The 19,318-nt window shown below is 40.3% G+C and overlaps 2 protein-coding genes across 2 annotated transcripts; both read left to right on the top strand.

The window, feature by feature from the left end:
* The first annotated feature begins 1,172 nt into the window (after positions 1-1,172).
* Positions 1,173-9,803, top strand: LOC139071557 (leucine-rich repeat-containing protein 15-like). Its single transcript, XM_070554173.1, has 2 exons — positions 1,173-1,344; positions 7,653-9,803. The coding sequence occupies exon 2, from the start codon at positions 7,660-7,662 to the stop codon at positions 9,361-9,363; it is 1,704 nt and encodes a 567-aa protein (XP_070410274.1). The 5' UTR covers positions 1,173-1,344; positions 7,653-7,659; the 3' UTR covers positions 9,364-9,803.
* A 132-nt stretch (positions 9,804-9,935) lies between these two features.
* lrrc15 (leucine rich repeat containing 15) lies at positions 9,936-16,903 on the top strand. The gene is made up of 2 exons (XM_070554172.1): positions 9,936-11,321; positions 11,452-16,903. Exon 2 carries the CDS (start codon positions 11,461-11,463, stop codon positions 13,912-13,914), a length of 2,454 nt encoding a protein of 817 aa, XP_070410273.1. The 5' UTR covers positions 9,936-11,321; positions 11,452-11,460; the 3' UTR covers positions 13,915-16,903.
* Positions 16,904-19,318: the final 2,415 nt, after the last annotated feature.

Genomic DNA, 19,318 nt, shown 5'->3' on the forward strand with positions numbered 1-19,318 from the left:
AACTATTGTAATTATTGAGATGTGAGAAGATGGTGAAATTATCATGTTCTTTACACAAATATGAGAGCACTCCTTTTGCACGACTGTCCAGCCAATACTGCTGTTAACACGTAAAATCACTGTTCTGATTTAAATAACACTCCCAGTAGTGATCTGTTTTATTTTTGTTGTTGTTTGTTATAGTGAATTAAAAAGGTCAAGGTCCTTCACACGTAATCTTCTGGTCTACAGGCATCTGGTTTAAATGTGTAAAAAAGGGCAACATTAGGACAAACCCAAAAATGACATCATGGTCACCCAGGTGTTCAACGATAAACAACACTAAACATCCAGACTGCTTGTTTCTGCATCAAAAACTCACAACTACTCACATTTTGACCCAGTATGATGTTAAATTTAGAAATGACTGAAAAGAATAATAATCAGAACAAAAACATGGAAGCATTAATTTTGTTTTATTGAAATTGAGCTCTAAAACAACAATGCATCAAATATGAATACTTCTTCTACAGCGTCACAAAAACACGTGAGATGTTCTATATGAGCGTTAACTCCACCCTTGTTATCTGTTTCTCAGTGGTTTCCTGTGTGAAAACAGTTCAGATGTCTGGGCTGATGGGGACAGTAACAGATGACACACTCTTCACCTTTCCTCCTACAAGAAAACACATTGTAATTTTAAAATGTGCACAGATAATTCTTAATGATTCAGCAAATGAAGTAAAGTTATGTACAAAAGGCTGACCTGCTTCCTGAGTGAACGCTTGTGTGTTTCTGAAAAGCTGCCAAGAGCAGCTTTACGAGCATGCCGAGATCTGGATCCAAAGAACTTTGTAACAGATGTGATTTACGGGCAGCTCACAAACACAAACATCAACCTTTACTTTTACTCAAAACACTTTTATCCAGCATCACATAGATTAAATAAACACGACAAAGGGACGCTTTAAGGTGGACTGAAATGCTCAAAGTCAGTCAGCAAAATCAGTTCAGAAAGGGAGAAAAGCAGCAGGGTGGGGCTATAGCCCCCCTCTACATTCAGTCAGAAATAACCAGAAATGTGACCTTGTGGGAGGCATAAACGAGGCAGAGGGACCAGTGGACAGGGCCAGCAACAGGACCGCTACATCTCAAGAGCTCTACGTGCGAAGGAATGAAGAAAGAGCTGACTCCTGAAATGAATCAAGAACTGACACAGAGCAGGAAGAATGTGAGTGTGTGAAAGTTTGGACAGAGCTGGAAACTTTCAGAGGATTAGTGAGGCTGCAGCAGGAAGGGTGTCATACATAAAAGACAACCGCCCTCTTCACCCGTCTGCTCATTCAGCACCAGCCACAACCAGAGGTAAGTTCTGCTAAAAGACACGTCGTCCTGATCTGCTGTAACCATGATTATTTCTGTTATACGTGTGGAAAATTACATTTTTGATTGTTAAACAAAAAGATAAAGAAGTCACTGATAAAGGCAGAAAAATAGCTTTTAAATCTACTTTATTTTAACTTTAGCATTGGAGGGGGGCTTTAAGTTACTTTTTACTAATTTTTATGGGCTGTTTGAAAACTAAGACTGTTTTCTGCTATTTTAACTTGCTGGTTCCCATTTTTTGTGACAAAAGGAGGAAAAACAACCTCATCTATTGTTGAGGAAAAGGGAATACTTTGATCATCACATCAAAGGTTTTAAAATGCAGACATTATGGTGTTAGAGGAACAATGGGACATGTGAAGCCACATGGTTTTGCTTCACACTGAGCATTATCTAATTGTTTCATGTCATGTCAGGGTTAGGCCTGTTCCTGATCATTTTTCACGTGAGAACCAAAAACATAACTCCAATATAGTTTGTTGGTCAAGTCAGTTGTTTATTGCTCTACAGACAAACAAAGAGGCATGCTGTTACTGAGTGGAAATGTAGAGTTAAAAATGATATTCTGGCGTTTGGATGATTAAACACACAGTTCAAATTTGTGTCAAAACAAGCTAATGAAACACAACACCTTTCTTCTTCCGGCTCTTGGAGAGTACAGAAGCTTTTTTCCCTCCTCTCCTCCCTATCTTATCCCAAGGCTCTTTGTCTGTCTTTGGGTGCACGGCTGCTTCTGCATTTTTCTGGAAACTGGAAAATGAAATTACTAAAATGGACCTGGTCAGTTGGTCACTTAACGCGAGTGACAAAATTTTTTCAACGATGAGAACGGGAGAAGGGGCTCCCGGGTGCCCCACTGGGACAGAGCCAGCTGGGCATATCATTGACTCCTGGAAACAGTGGAACCTGATTTGCCTATCTCAGCTGTCTGTAGAGGATTCTGAAGACGTCTGGATATTTGTGGTGTTGGTGTCAGGTTTCCTGCTCTTTGGCCTAGAAGACTTCCTGGCTTACTGGAAAATTAACAAGCTGTCGAAGAATATTGGCGCTCTCCCCGAGCTCAGGGATGGATTACACCGCGCTGTGAATTCACAGACTCATATAATTGTCGAGATGAGTCGTAAGCTTGGAACTTTGGCTGAGATTCATGCGTTGGCACAAAAGATGGATGCCATCAAGGAGCGAGTGGACGAATCAGCACGGATTGGGAAAGATTAATTTATGACATTATTGGGATTTTGAGAGGTTGAGGACCAACGGAACTTTAAGACATAGAAGAAATTATCTCTGTCTGGCCCCAAAACAATTTCTAATCTAAATCTGGTGCCCTTGAGCCTGTGAGGCTGCAACAAATACTCCCCCCTCAGAAGAAATGTGGAATGCTGCCGTCGCTATGGCAACTCTGTCTCCCTATCCCAGCCTGGGCGGGACTGCGGGCTGTGAAGGCCGCCGGATTGTCCCAGGAGTCACTGTGCCCTCCAAACCCCAACAACCTCCCTAACCTGTCCAGACTGAGGTGACATGCGCTACTTATTGTGGCTGCAGCCACTGACGTGTGGAGAGTCTCAAACCCTACCACCCCACCTAGTGAACACTTATGTTGTGTGATGTCTGAAGTCGGTTGCATTTCTGTCTGAGGTGTTTTTTGCATAGCAAAGCTTCCCTCCCTGTGGAGGGTAACTCTGAAGTGCCTTTTTTCCCTCCACCTGACCCAATCCTCATGTAAACCCTCTGATCTCTATTAAGGTAGCGCGACTAAGGGTTGCGAATGACCACAGTCACCAATTCTTGTCACGTGTCTTTGCCTATATGTATGTCTGATCTCTGAATTGTGTGTACTGAAACTCTAAGTTCCCTCTGAGATTAATAAAGTATCTTTGAATTGAACTGAATTGAATTGATGAATCTCTAATGTTCACATAAAGAAATCTGCAACAAGGAGTAGTCTTTGCTGAAATTTACTAAATCTGATGTAATTGTGTTTTAATAATTCTGAAATAGCACATTCTTTAAACTCAAATGTAGATAATTTGTGCTGAAACTGCGACCAGCCGTGGTGCCTTTTACAATTTCTCTCTCTCTTAAAAAAAAAAGAGGTGTGCTCCTTACAACTGACCTCATTTGAGTCTCATTTGAAATGACTTCCTTTCAACGGAAGAAACTGCCCCCAAAAGGGTCTCAGCCACTGAGAAACAGCTCACGTCTCCCAGAAGAGAAGTGGGTCATTACGCTGGCACAACTTGGTCCTCTACCTCCGGCGTATTTACCAGCAGGAAAAGCTGCTCCAACCTAAATCAAGTGTCGGCCATCGGTGGTGGTGCTCTAAAACTACAGATAAACACAAATCCTGAGGAGATGGCTCGATGCTAAAGGCCACTAAAGTGTTGTGAATCAGCAGTCAGGGGTGTTGGTAATGTTGGCAGGCGGCCCTGCTCTCCACAGGCAATGCTGCGTCCATTTGTACAAAAACAAGAGTGCTGAGGCTGCAGTTTATACACTGCTACTAATTAGAGTTGCCTCCAGCGTAACGTCCTGATTATAGCAGATTTAAAAGTCCCTTTGTGCTGCTAAAAGGAGAAGAAACACAGTAGTCAGAAGGAAACTCAGTATTCATGGTGCAGGAAAGCAGATTGCTCTTTTTTACTAATGAATGTTTGCAGAACAGTTTGGATTTCCAGATGAACAAAAACACCAAATCTTTAACAAGGAATGATTTTTAGATCAGGAAAAAGGAGCAACATTGGACATGTTCACTGTAAAGACCGCACCGTACATTAAGACATTGTAAGACCGGCCCTAATTTAAATGGGGCTCTATCATGTGCATTTTTGATGAGCTTGGAAATAAATCTTATAGAGGTAACAGCCCGGCTGTAAGTGACTCTGAAAAACAGATGTTTGTTGAGACTTTTCTTATCTCATAAACGTTTTTGGAGGAATCATGAGGTCACTCACATGGTAACATTTTCCCCAAAATGTCAAGAAATAAAAAACATACACGTTGTCAGTGTTGGGCAAGTTACTTCAAAACAGTAATGCATTATTTATTACTTGTTACCCTCATTTTAAAGTAATTCATTACATTACAATATTACTGATTTTAAAATGTAAGGCATTACACTACTTTTGCATTACTTTAAGTTACTTTCACCAAAACAACTTCAATATGAATCTGGTAATCTGACGCTCAGTGAGCTCATGACATATATGTGGAAAGTGATGTGGTGTCTGAGCTAGGATTGCTGTTAAAAACAGTCAGATATAATAACAGTGCTTTAAAATGATTGTTTATTAAATAAAAGCAACAACAAACTGCACTCTCAGCACGCTGCCATCTTATATTAACTGAGCAGGGAGTGAGGTGGTGGGGGCTCCAAGCCTATATTTGCCTTGGTCCCCAAATGCCTTGATACGGCCCTGGATGTGGGACTGACTTCTGGGGTGATCTGATTCTATCACATGTATAAATATTAAATGCTTATATATTATTGCTTTTCACTGTTAAAATGTGTATTGAGGATAAATCTACCTACTTTTTTTCTTTTCAAGCACTTTGTTTTGTTTTCTTGATTTTATTTGAATAATTTCCTGCCCTTTCTCTCTTTAACCTTCCTGCATGCTGCATGTTTTCTCCGTCTTCCAGAAAAAACTGTTTCCTAGACTTCGTACTTTCTATCAGCCAGAGGGATATTCACGTGCGCAGCGCACCAGCAGTAATGAGTTGAAATCACCGCGGCACAGATTATGAACTCAGCTGAGGCAAAGCACGTCAGAAAAGCACAAAATGCCAGAGAATATGCGCTGATATGAACGATCGCAGGTGAATTATTTTGTTTTAGTGGAGCGATTTTGTGAATGTTGCAGCGGCCGCGGGCAGACGCAGCTGGAGTATTTGAGCCGTTACCGCGACGTCCTCTCTGCCTGCAAAGCTGAGTCCATAAATGACGTAATATATGCAGATACTGGATCTTTCTTCGGGTTTCTCGCAATTCGAATTTTTAAGGAACACATCTTGATTCTGGGTTTAAAAATGCATTGTAATTACCGCGTTACTGACAATTGTACCGAGTAAATATTACCATTTTCTTTCCCTGCATGCCTTACATTACCACATTACAGCAAAAAGCAATGCATTACAGTAATTAATTACTTTTGTACCGCATTTCTCCCAACACTGCACCTTGTACTGATCAAAGAAAGAGCGGTAGATGTGTGAATCTGTTTTAGGCACTTGACAATTAAGCTTTTTTACACTAATGTATTTGTTTTTCAGTTAATCCATGACTGAAGACTTTTCTGAAGTGACACCATGTGAGGGAAAGATTAACATTGTCAGATTAAACTGCTTTAAAAGGCAACTTCATTAAAAAATAATTCTTTTAAAGATTATCCCTGATTATAATCTGTTACAGTTTTTCATGCGGGCTGAACATTAAGACAGTCTCCTACACCTTCCTCCTGCATTAACTTCTGATAGAAAATAGACGGTGAAACTCTTAAAAATCCTGACAGATCTACGTCCCCCTGTCACTTAACATACATGGACTCACCCTTCTGGACTCACGACGGGGAAGGCTGTTTTTGGTTTAGCATCCAGGAAACAGCAGACAATATCTCAGCTAGCAGAAGCTAACTGTTAGCATTAGCAACTTCACCACACAGCAGAACTTCTGCAGGCTTGTGTAATTTGTGGAGATAAAACGTGAATGAGCAAATGGAGTCAGTGGTAGAGTCGCATTAATGTTAGCCAATCAGAGGTGAGGTGTCCAAATGTCAGGAAATCATGCTCCAAATTCCTGTCGTGTTTCTGCCACTCTCTCCTCCAGCTCACTTCTGCATCCTCAAACAGGGGCACCGGAGTTTATTCCCCCAGAGTACGACTTACAAGGCATTCATTCCTACTACAGACTAGGGCCTGCACGACTTTATTTTTTTTAAAGTCGACAGTCAAGTAATGAAAGTCGAGTCGACTTCGACTAGTCGTTGATGACGTCATATGCCGGAAGCGGGGGGGGGGGGGGTGTCGGTCGGTAGGTTCGCTGGAGTTTTTGACAATTAAAATTGCGCCCACATTTTCTAAGTTAACACATCTCTTTTAACAACGGTAGTTTCTGCATCCTGCTTCAGTCCTCTCCCCCCTCCCCCTGCGCAGCAGCCGCAAACTCACTGATGCGCCTGCAGCCTTTCCTGCTGCTCTAAACATTAAAATAATTATTTCATTTTCTGTTCCTCACTTCTGATTACCTTCAGTGGTGGCTGTTTGTTGCAACCACCAGGTACAAAAACGAACTTGTTTTATCTGACTATTTTTCTGTCCTGCCTGTTTATTATCTTCCTGCATCTCCTCTCAATCCTAAAGAAAAACTGCTACCTGTGTTCATATATATTCACCTTATGAGTTACCTTTGAACTGCAGTTCTAAAAGATCTACCGACCGCAAAAACAGCGGAGTGCCGCTGCTCGCCGGCCGACTACAACGGGACCGTTTTTGCTGCGGAGTTCATGCCGGAGCGGAGCGGAGTGGAGATAGTGGAATCTTGGGGGTGCGTCACCGGAGGACAACAGATGATGCGCCTTGCTCCGCAGCAGCGAAATGCATCAGGCACAAATAACAGACAGAAAACATGAAAGGAAATGAGCCGACATGAACGATCACGTGTTTAATTTGTTTTTGAGGTGGTGACACCTGATTTGGCGGTGCTCAGGACGCAATGTCTGGAGCGCACGTCAATGATCAGAGCTTTGCATGCGCAAGCTGGTTAAGATTAGGATGGGGGTGAGGGGAAGGTTAAATTGCAAGAGGGAAAAGGTCACAGTTTGGTTAAATGTCCGTTTTACCGCCGGTGTCAGTACCGCACAGCGCGTCGCCTCAGCCTCGATCCAGACGCGCAGGGGCTCATCACCTGCTGTCTTTTCCGAGGACTGCATCTTGTCAGTCATTATCACGTGACAGCGACTAGTTGATGACAGGCATAAAAAGTCACTACAGAGCCGTGAAGTCGACTAGTCGACTATTTCATACAACCCCTACTACAGACCACTGCAAATGAATGAAAAATATGAGTTCAGTTGACATTTAAAATTCACGAGGAAAAGATGAATAAAATACAAAATGTTTCCACAAGAGTACTACCGCAGTGATTTATATTATAAATGAATTGGAGTAATTGAATTTACTATCAACTTTATGTAATTCTAACTTATTGTACACAAATTCTGTAGACACAAGTGTTTTGGGGGGAATTTGGAAAAGTCAATTAACTTTTTTGTTTTGTTTTTCCATTCTAGAACAGAAATGGCGACATCAGTGGCAACACCTCACGTTCTACTACTTCTCTGCTCCCTGAGTGCTGTTATTTGGGCATGTCCTGATGGATGCAAATGTTTACAATCAAATGTCTTCTGCAGTGGTCTGGTGGACTTCCCCACAACTCTGCCCTCATTCATCACCCAGATCTTCTTCTCAGAATGCAAGTTTTCCTCTTTGAAACAGGAAGACCTCGGTGATTTCTCAAGTTCTCTCCAGACCTTTAGAATTAAAGATACCGTTTTGAGGGAGGTGCGCCCTGGCACATTTGATTCTTCTCCAGACCTGAAAGCCTTACTCCTAACTGGCACAGAACTACAAGATCTTCCTGAAGCCTTGTTTCAAAAGCTTCAGAAACTGGAATATTTGTCTCTGATGTTAAATAAGCTGTCAGTAGTTCACCCTCAGTGGTTTTCCTCATTGACAGAGATGGAAAAACTTGACCTCAGTAAAAATGCTATCACAATAGTGCCTGAGGAAACATTTCACCCGATGACAAAGCTGCTGTATCTATTCCTTTCTGGAAACAACATCAGTCACATTTTCAGTGAGACGTTCAAGGGTCTTTCTAAACTGAAAATTTTACGCCTCAACCAAAACAAACTCCGTGAACTCCCTGTTGGTAGTTTGGATGACCTTGTAAACCTGGAGGAACTGTCTCTACAGCACAATCTGATCACTCATCTACATCATGACATGTTCTCCAAAAATCTGAAGCTGCAGAAGTTGTTTTTGTCCTCAAACAGGCTGACATCACTTCCACAAGGGATCTTCTTTAACCTGCCTCTCCTTTTCCAAATTTCCCTATATGAAAACCACTTGGGAAGACTGGGTCCAGGGGTCTTTGGGGCAATGCCTCTGCAGGAGTTGTGGTTGTATGACAACAAACTGAGTCATGTGGAAGACGACACATTCAAGAACCTGACCCAGTTGCGTCTCCTGGTGCTCAGTCGTAACCAGATCAGTCAGGTGTCTAAGGATGCGTTCAGAGGGTTGCAACAGCTCGGTGAAGTTTCACTGCACACCAATCGTCTGACAACTCTGCAAGCTGGGGTGTTCAGAGATCTACCCAGTCTGGTCAACATTTCCTTAGAACACAACAATATCGCCTCCCTTCCTTTGGGTTTTCTCAAAGGACTGAGCCACCTGGGACAGATTGACCTGCGTAACAACTCCTTCCCTAACCTACCACAGGAAAGTCTAGATGCACTGTCCATTGCTGATGAAGTCCTACTGCAGTGGAACCCTTGGAGGTGCGACAGAAACATCTTGCCTCTTAGGGAATGGCTGAGACTTCATCCGTCAAAGACCAACCAATCGCTTGTGACATGCAGCATTCCTTTCACTCTGTATGGTGAACAGATTGACACGTTGACAGATGAGAACCTAACGCCATTTGCTTCTACTGAAGAGCCGGTGTTGACCTCAATCGATGTGAAAGGGAGACCATCTCCACCTATACGGAGCACTCCCTCAACTGCTGTGAAGACCACACCCTCCTCAGACAACGAGGTGACCAGTAGTGGACAAAATAATAACGGGACGACTAATAACACTTCCGTTATTCTAATTGCTGTTGCAGCGGTGTCTACGGTGATCATTAGCTCCATTTTAATTGCCTACATGATCAGGAGGAAAAACAAGAGTGGCAAGGGGAACATAGGGCGCAGGAATAAAAACTCTGTTCTGTAGGCGAGATTACTGAACCACAAGCAGCCAGAACTGTTCACAACTAAACTACAAAATGACAACTGTGTTTTCAGAGTTGATTGAAGATCCTTGAAGGCAACTTACCAGTCACTATTTCTCATTTTCATGCCTTTGAAACAGGAAGAATTTCTCAACCACTAATTGTAAACATTAATGCATCATCTTGTGGCAAAGCTGCACCTTTTTGGGAAGCTCAATTAAATGAGTGAATGGTATTTTGTAAATTTAAGGACATTTTTTGATGGCTCTGTAGCTGTTTGATAGAAAATGTTATGTAAAAACCAAACATTTTGTGAACAGATGAACTTACTGTTGAACTGGATGATACAGTGCATAATAAATCATGGTTTTACGTCATAGACCACTGTAACACGCGCTTTGAGCTCTGTACATAGAAATAAACACACACCTGTTCTTGACAATCTAGCATTGTATTTGACTTTTTTAAACTAACTTCACCCATGTTATGAATGGAAATGTGTGAGATCATCCTCTTAAATCTGAGGGATTCATTGTTTTTCACCATTTTCTCATTGTCCATTTTTACCGTCTTGCCCACTAAATGTAGTTTAGAGACATTTCAATTCCTACTGTCACACAAAAAGGAATTAACTAACTATATAAGAAAATATCAGTTTTCTCAGAATGGTCCCCATATTTGTAAAATAAATAAATAAATAAAATGAGTTGTTTTGAGATAACTCAGACATTAAGTTTTACATTGATACTTAAAAAACATAATGAAAACATATAGGTTGTTGGCAATTTATGACCTAAATAAATAAAAAACAAGAATGTACCAGACTTTTAGAAGTAGTTTTTAAGTCTCTTTCTCTATATTGTAATAATTCATTGATTCTGATTTTACAAAAGTTTGGTTCAAAAGTATAGAAAATATTTAGTTTTCTGGTAATGTTTGGATACAAACACTTTAACGAACTATGAGCATGCCAGTTTGGCGAATCACAGCCTTTTAAACTTGTTTTTGGTGAAAACTTGAGCTGCTTTTGTGATGGGAAGCAACATTCATTTATCTATGTCATTCTGCTGTGGAAAAATCTGAACAGGAAAATTATTACATTCCCCCAGTTATATTGCCAATATAAATATTATTCAGATTACTGACATTTTATAGGTCAGAGTTACGAGAAACCTTTCAGAATATCTGGATCAGCAGTTGCAGGTTGCCCTCGATCATTTTCATACTGGCAATAATACTATACAGTACTTGAATAGCCTGATTGGGACAATTTACATCTGTTTTAAGGCAACAGAATAGTTTTTCATTATATTTTTCCACAAAAAGGTAAACATGTTATTTTTTTTAATTAGACTGCCATCTAGTGGAAAAACATGAGAACATCATTAACAACAATTTCAAAACAGTCAAAAGAATGTGAATTCTTTTTTTCTTCTGCAAATATCTTGTTGAGGAAATTATGAAAAAAAAACTGGAGACTAGAGATGAGTGAGTATGTTTGAAACAAACAGTGGACTCATTTACTGGATTTGAGGTTGGAACGTTTCATTAGGGGCCCTTTTGTGGAAGTTTTAAACTCACTACAGTTTAAATCAATGAAATAGATTATTTAAAATGCAAATGTCAACCTGAAATATTTACCTTAATGAAGGCAGAATCAATATAAACTGTATCAGCTTTTTCATCTATGAAGAGTGGTAGTAGTCAGTATTTTCTAAAACATCTATGATATGTCCGAGGACAAAAACAAAGAAAACCCAGTTAACTTGACATCCAGGAAAAGGGCAGAGAAATGAGTAACTGCGGTCCGTGTTCTTATCTCAAAAACCAGACGTGAGTTACGCCACACCTCATCCAGCCATCATTTACGGTCAGCTCACTTATGCTGTCAGATAGTTAATGAGACCAAGCTTGTTTGGGATTTCCCCAGAGTTTCATCCAAGAAAAAAGTTACCACTAGGTAAGACAATATTTTTGGAATTTTATATTTGTTTGTTCTAAAAAAAAAGACAACGTAAAGCTCAATTACCATCCTACATACTGTAATGTGCCACCACATCTAGTCACAGTTTCTCTTTTTTTAATCATAGATACCAAGAATGCCAACTGGAGAGATTGTCTTACTTTTTCTGTCCCTACTTGACTTTTCAATGAGTCAAAGTGAAGAAATCAAAGAAAACCAGGAGGTTTTTGGTAAATCTGCGACAGAGATCCCTCGCTCTCTGAGATCTGGAGTGACAGAGGTTTTTTTTGTGGATAGTCAAATTGAAAAAATCCCTGAAGGGGCCTTTACTGAAAACCCCCAACTCGAGAAAGTGGAGTTTATGTCAACTGGCACGACATCCATTGAGGTGGGAGCTTTTGAAGGTTTGGTAAACCTCAAGAGTATTGAGATCTCCAACAATCCACTGATTTCTGCACCAGTGGGGATCTTCAAGGACACAACTAGTCTGGACACAATTATTCTGAAATTTAACAAGCTTCAAAGAATTGAGAAAGGTTTGTTTGAAGGACTGCCAAATTTAGCAGATCTTCAGATACATGGGAATGAGATTGAATTTGTCGAAGACCAAACCTTTGATGAGCTTATCAACCTAAAAAAGATCGATTTGGGTAAAAACAATCTCAGTGCGGTGTCAACAAGCTGGTTTTCCAACCTGAATGAACTGAAGGTTTTACGGATTTATGAAAATCAGCTGACCAGTATACCTGAAGATCTTTTCAAGAACTTACCAAATTTAGAGGAAATCGCTTTGCAAGGAAACAAAATAGATGAGCTGCCACCCAATCTGTTCCCACACAAAGACAAAATAAGTAAGCTGTTTTTGGATAATAATCATCTGACTAGTTTACCTGAAGGATATTTTGTTGGTTTCCCAAAACTCAAAACTCTGACGTTAATGAAGAACCAGCTGACCAGTCTGCCAACGGTCCTTTTTGGGGAAATGCCTAGGCTGACTGATCTAAGCCTCCAACAAAACAATCTTAGCACTCTTCCAAAAGGAATACTCAGCCCTCTGAAGAAACTGAAGAAACTGGATCTCTCTAAGAATCACTTCGTCACCTTGTCAGCTGATTCCTTTGAAGGCATAGAAAAACTTAGTGAGCTAAATCTTCAAAACAACATGATTCAGACATTGGAGGCTCACCTGACTGAAAACCTGCCATCTCTGAACACACTCAAGCTTGCCTACAACAAACTCCAAAGTCTTTCTGGAGATGTTTTTGAAGCTTTAGCCAAACTGAAAAAACTTGATCTCAGTAACAACCCCTGGAGCTGTGACTGTAATCTTATAGATTTGTATGAGTGGATGAGACGGAATTCTGACAAGCTGACAGCTGAAGTGACCTGTGAGTCTCCAGAGCACATGAAAAGGTTAGAAATTATTCTGCTAACTGAGGACCAGTTAATCTGCCCAACACTTCCACCCACAACCACAATACTAACAACCCTGGCAACCACACTACCATCAACAACAACCCTCCTTACAACCACCACACTTCCTACTACAGAACCAACCACCACATTGCTAACCACAACACCCACTACCACCTCCGCAGCAACCAATTTGCCCACTACAACAAGCATCCCCACACCACCAGCAACTACCGCAACAACTGTGATTACGACTATGACTACAATTGCCTCAACCACCTGCATGACAACTATTCAGCCCACAACCACCCCACTTATGACAACCATCACCACCATTATCACAACTACCCCCACCACCACACTTATACCTTCAACTTCTGCTCCATCAACTATACCCACCACCAGTTTAACAACAATAATACTCACAACAAGAGCTATAACAACTACACAAACAACTACTCAACCAACGACAACACTCACAACTACTCAACCAACAACCACACACACAACTACTCAACCAACGACAACACTCACAACTACTCAACCAACAACCACACACACAACTACTCAACCAACGACAACACCCACAACTAATCAACCAACAACCACACACACAACTACTCAACCAACAACCGCACACACAACTACTCAACCAACGACAACACTCATAACTACTCAACCAACAACCACACACACAACTACTCAACCAACGAAAACACCCACAACTAATCAACCAACATCAGTCACAACAACCCAACCAACAACATTTGTCACAACAACACAACTCACAACCACACAAACATCTACTCAGCCAACGACAATGAGTAAACCCGCAACCACAATGACAACAACAGGGACACCTACAACAGCTCTCTCACCAACCACCATCTTTTGGACCACCCAACCAACACCCAACACAACGGAAAGACTCTGTGCACCAATTCCTTTTTACATCGATCGGATCAGTAGAAAAATCCAGGAGTGCAAATTCTGGACTAAGATTTACATTGCACTGCTTGTGGTGGAGATAACCTGCACACTGGTGCTGGCGAAGTTCAGCATTTCGATGTATCGTTTGCTACAAAACAGAGAAAAAATAAAAGACAGGATCAAGCTCACCCACTTCTCCTACAGAAGAGAAGTTATAATGAGGCCTTTGGAGGAAGATGAAACTTGAGGGCTTTCACATCACAGTGATGTTTCTTTGACCCGCCAATGTACCATTAACCCTCCCACTGTCCTACTGGGTGACCCCGTGAGGAAAGTTGACCATTGAGCAGGATTGATGGTTTATTCCTTGAGGTCCACATGGCAGTGGTGAGGTGGTGCTCACTCCTCACCCCTGCCAGTGGGAGGGTTAAACTTCAAACAACCCTATAGAAACCATGTACATGTATACTTTGGATAGGATTATCTGTAGTCCCTGAAATATGAATGGAAGTTATAGTTGGTAGTGAAACATCAAGTGTGCAATGAATTTTGTTTTTATATAATATTAAATAAAGACATTTCTTATGCAACAAGCTGAATGAATTTGATAATTAGACATGTTGTGTGGCCGAGAGGGCTTCCAGGGCTTGTTTTATGATGTGGTGAGGTTAATTTTAAAGCCTTAAAAATCCTTATATTTATTTTGTATTGGGGCAGCAGGAGCTCAGGAGGTAGAGCAGGTTGTCCAGTAATTGGAAGACTGCAGGTTTGATTCTGGCTCTGACCAGAGAATGCTGCTGTTGTGTCCTTGGGCAAGACACTTAACCCACCTTGCCTGCTGGTGGTGGTCAGAGGGACTGGTGGTGCCAGTGTTTGGCAGGCCTCACCTCTGTCAGCATGCCCAAGGGCAGCTCACCATCAGTGTGTGAATGTGTGTGTGAATGGATAAATGATGCACGGCAGTGTAAAGCACTTTGGAGTCGTCTGACTCTGAAAGGCGCTATTATATATATATATATCTATATATATCTATATATATATATAGATATATATAGATATATAGTTAGATTGTAAATATGTTGTACTGTTTCATTTATCTAGCTGAAGGAAGTAAGATTACTCAAAAATTTTGAACATTCTCTCCTTTTTTTACAGACACCTGACAAAATATTTCAGATACAAAGGCTGTGTTAATCTAGCATTACATAGTGTATGCCTGATTCTGCAAAACAAATGTCTGAAACAAACAAACAAACAAAAAATAAATCAGTAGATTGAAGGAAATGTAGTTTAAATGATTGTGGTGTTCCCAGCTTTCTTTTTTTTTTCTTTTTTTTTTTTTGCATTTTCTGAAAAAAGTTTTAAGTGTCAGCTGAAGGGCTTTTTTGCAGTCAATAATTGCTTGGAAACATCAGAATAAAAAAAAACTAAACCAGTGATCTCAACCTTCTTCTGTTTTTGAAAAGTAAAGCCAACATGAAACCAGGTCACTCTTGGAAATGAGACTGAATATAATTCTGTCTTTTGAGCATCAAATAAATAATTAAAGCCCAATTTTTAGAGGAATTCAAGAGTTTAACAGCAAGTCACCTACAAATAATTATTTTGCTGATAAACTGAGCAATAGAGTGTGTAACGTTGCTGTATTTAAAAAAAATGTAAAAATTCAGTCCAAAATTATTAGTGTGGTGCTCTCTTCAGGTAAAAACTATTCACTGTACATAGTTGAATCAGCCAAGGCTAGAAGATAAGAGGTACCATGTGATGTTAACCAGTTCTGTATTGTGTCAGCTGCATTGTCGCTGTGGGCTGTAAAGTTTCAAGCTAGGCCACTCCTCCATAGTAAGTTGGAGTAGGGATAGCAAAGCACCTCATGAGCCAGAGGTTTGAGACCATGTGGGTCAAAGCCTCTCACCTCCAAAACAAACTTTCCTCCCCTCCCTGTGTTCTCTGGTGAAGAAGGCAGGTAACACCTACATCTCGAATGATTGCATTGAAGCAAAGGAACCTGTTTTTTGCCTGTGAGAATCCAGAAGCAAATGGTATGTGGCTTGGTCATGGAGGCAAAAACTCGGCCGTAGGAGGCGTGTGGTGAAACCTTAGAGAAAGATTTTGATTTGGCTGCGATGAGATTATGGTCCACCATCTGGCATCTCAGGAGGGGAAAACTGTGCACTACCAACACTGTTTATAGTGGGGAAGGTGTACCATACCAACCATACCAACTTTATTTATAAAGCACATTTAGAAAAGGCATAGCAGCCGACCAAAGTGCTGCACAGAATAAAAAGTAAAAACACAATATAAAACAATACACGGTCAACAATAAAATGCACAACAAGGCAGATAATCATGGTCAATAAAAGACACATAATAAAATAATTAAAGTCAGGGATTTAAAAATGCCTGGTCGTAAAAGTGAGCCTTAGCAACTTGAACCAGAGACGGGATGTTGCCAGCCTCACTGAAAGAGGAAGCGCCAGCCTCACTGAAAGAGGAAGCGCATTCCAGAGTGTCGGAGCAGCATAGACAAAAGCACGCTGCCCCCGCATTTTGCATTTCATTGATGGAACGAGAAGCAGCAGGCAATCCGCAGATGTCAACGCCCGGTTTGGCACATAACGAGTCACAAGATCCGACAGGTAATCCGGAGCCAGACCGTTCAGGGCCTTAAAAACAAAAGTCAGGATTTTAAACTTGACTCTGAAGTTTACGGGTAGCCAGTGGAGCCGCGCCAGTACAGGTGTGATATGGTCTCTTCTAGGGGTGTTTGTTAAAAACCTGGCTGCTGCGTTCTGTACGACCTGAAGCCTGTTAAGAGCGGAGGCAGGTAAGCCAATTAAAATGGAATTTGCATAATCCAGTCGGGAAATGATAAAAGCATGAATTACAGATTCCAGGTGTGCTCCTTTCAAGATCGGTTTTAAGCGCAGCTTATAAAAACACGATCTGACCACTGCATTAATCTGACAGCCCATGGAAAAGTGTGTATCCAGTTTCACCCCCAGGTTGGTAACACACAGCTTGAGGTCATATGGGAGAGTGGCCAAATCAGAAGATACATGTGTGGTTTTGTTAGGGGTCATCAGGAGTGCCTCAGAATTAGAATCATTCAGCTTAAGGAAATTGTTGGCAAGCCAAACCCTCACTTCAGCCAAACATTGGTCCAGAAGAGAGAGGGAGCCTGGTTTGTTCAAAGCCAGGTAGATCTGGCAATCATCTGCATAAATATTATAGCCAGGGGCGTCGGACTGGGGGGGGGGGGGGGGGGGGGGGGGGGGGGGGGGGGGAAGGGTACCGTTTACCCAGGGCCCACTGCAGGGAGGGGCCCTGAGACAGCTTTGAATAAAAATGTTTTATTGTTGTTGTTTTTTCCCCCCAACTTACTTAATGTCTTAATAAACTTCCCTTTACCTGGATAAAGAGGTTAAGAAACAGAATTTCGCCTTAAAAATAATAACTGAATAATCTCTGAGGCATCTATCACCCCTTAAAAATGTGCAAAGTGGTTTAGTCCACACCAGCGGCCAGGGGCTGCACTGCCGCATGTGCTAGTGAGACATCGCAGATGCCGACAGCCAGAGCTGGAGGCAGGAGAGTCAGTCATGTCTTTTCCCAAGAAAGGGAAATCTGGCTTCCAGAAAAGAAAAGAAGGAGAAGGAGAAAAAGTTAATCGAACAGAAGCAAGTATTGACTAGATTCTTCAAGAAGGAAGGTGAGCAGCAGAACACAGTTTTAGCTGATATTAGCTAGCTCTCAGAAGCTGCATTCATGTTAGGTGTTCAGTGTTCATTTTGGGAGCTTATGATAGACATTGTCCTCTAAAATATCATAAGCAAAACTTAAAAAAAAGGTCCCCACCCTGGATTGTTAGGGGATTAGAAAGGGCTTGCCAGAAAAAGAAATCACTGTATCTGGATTTTATAAAAAATCCAACAAAGGAAAAAGAAAAAAGGTATAAGGAATATAAAAACAAATTAACTACAATAATAAGGAAGCAAAAAAAGGAATATTATGATCAGCTTTTCCTAAAACACAAAAATAATATTAAAGGTACATGGAATGTGTTAAATAAATTAATAAGAAATACAAAAGAAGCAGGTATAGATATTCACAATAAAAATGGAAAGAACATTGCAAATGAGTTTAATAAATATTTTGTGAATGTTGGCCCTAATCTAGCTAAAAAGCTGCCAGAAGTTGACATTAACCATGAAATAAATAAAAATAATAATACAATGTTTTTGAGCAGTGTAAGCCAAAGTGATGTGATCCAAGCGGTACATAGTTTCAAAAGTAAAAAGTCCTTAGATTTTCATGGGATAGATATGTCTCTCATCAAGGAGGTTATCCATTGCATTATTGAACCTTTTACTTATATTTGTAATAAATCATTTTCAAGTGGCACAGTCCCTGAAAAAATGAAAATAGCCAGAGTTATTCCTATTTATTAAAGTGGTGATACATTATTAGCTTGTAACTATAGACCTATCTCTTTACTGCCACAGTTTTCAAATATACTTGAGAAACTTTTTGTAATTAGATTTGAAGCATTTACCAACAAGTTTGATCTTTTAAATGACCATCAGTATGGGTTTAGGAAGAATCGTTCAACCTCATTAGCAGTTATGGAATTGGTAGAGCAGATTGGAACAGCAGTGGATCAAAAACTTCATGTAGTGGCTGTCTTGATTGACTTGAGTAAGGCATTTGATACAATTGATCACATATACCTGCTCAAGAAATGTGAATACTATGGTCTTCGTGGTAAAACCAATCAATGGCTTGAAAGTTATTTAAGCAGTAGATTTCAATATGTAAATGTTAATGATATAGATTCACAGCTTGAAAGAGTAATATGTGGTGTACCGCAAGGCTCGGTGCTAGGACCGAAATTATTCAACCTATACCTGAACGACATCTTTTCTGTATCGTCTCGGTTAAAATTTATTATGTTTGCAGATGATACAAATTTCATTTGTATGGTAAAAGATATGAGTAAATTATTACAAGAGGTTGAAGACGAATTGGATTCAATTAACCATCTGATGCATGAATTATGAAATCTTCAACCAAGATTTTTTAAACAATTTTTTTCATTCATCTTTAGGTGTGAATGAAACAAATTTCAACAAATAAACATTTTGTTAATTTACAAATAATTTATTACATGTCCATCTCAGTGGACAGCGTGCATTCTGAACATGAAATATGTTGGCTTGACTTACTGAAGTCCAAATGGAGGGGCTCAAATGCAATAAAATCTTCAACAGCTGTGCTTAATAGCAAAAATAAAGAAATAACAATTTTGAGTACCTGTCCACTGTAGTGACCATTATGTATCAAAGGGTTAAAAAATGGTTTGATTACAACAAGCTATCACTAAATGAAAATAAAACCAAATTTATGATATTTTCAGGGAAAAGGGACAATGACGGTGCTAAGCTGTATTTAAATGGAGTCCCAATTGAACAAGTACATGAAACTAAATTCCTAGGTGTGACTATTGATAGTAAACTCAGTTGGAAACCACACATTGAATATATCAAACAGCAAGTGTCTAAATCTATTGCTATACTTTATAAAACTATTGATATACTAAATAAAAAAGCCTTGTTTTTGATTTATAGCTCTTTAGTGATGCCTTATTT

This window comes from Nothobranchius furzeri, chromosome 8 (genome assembly GCF_043380555.1).
Source record: "Nothobranchius furzeri strain GRZ-AD chromosome 8, NfurGRZ-RIMD1, whole genome shotgun sequence".
NCBI classification, from domain to species: Eukaryota; Metazoa; Chordata; class Actinopteri; order Cyprinodontiformes; family Nothobranchiidae; genus Nothobranchius; species Nothobranchius furzeri.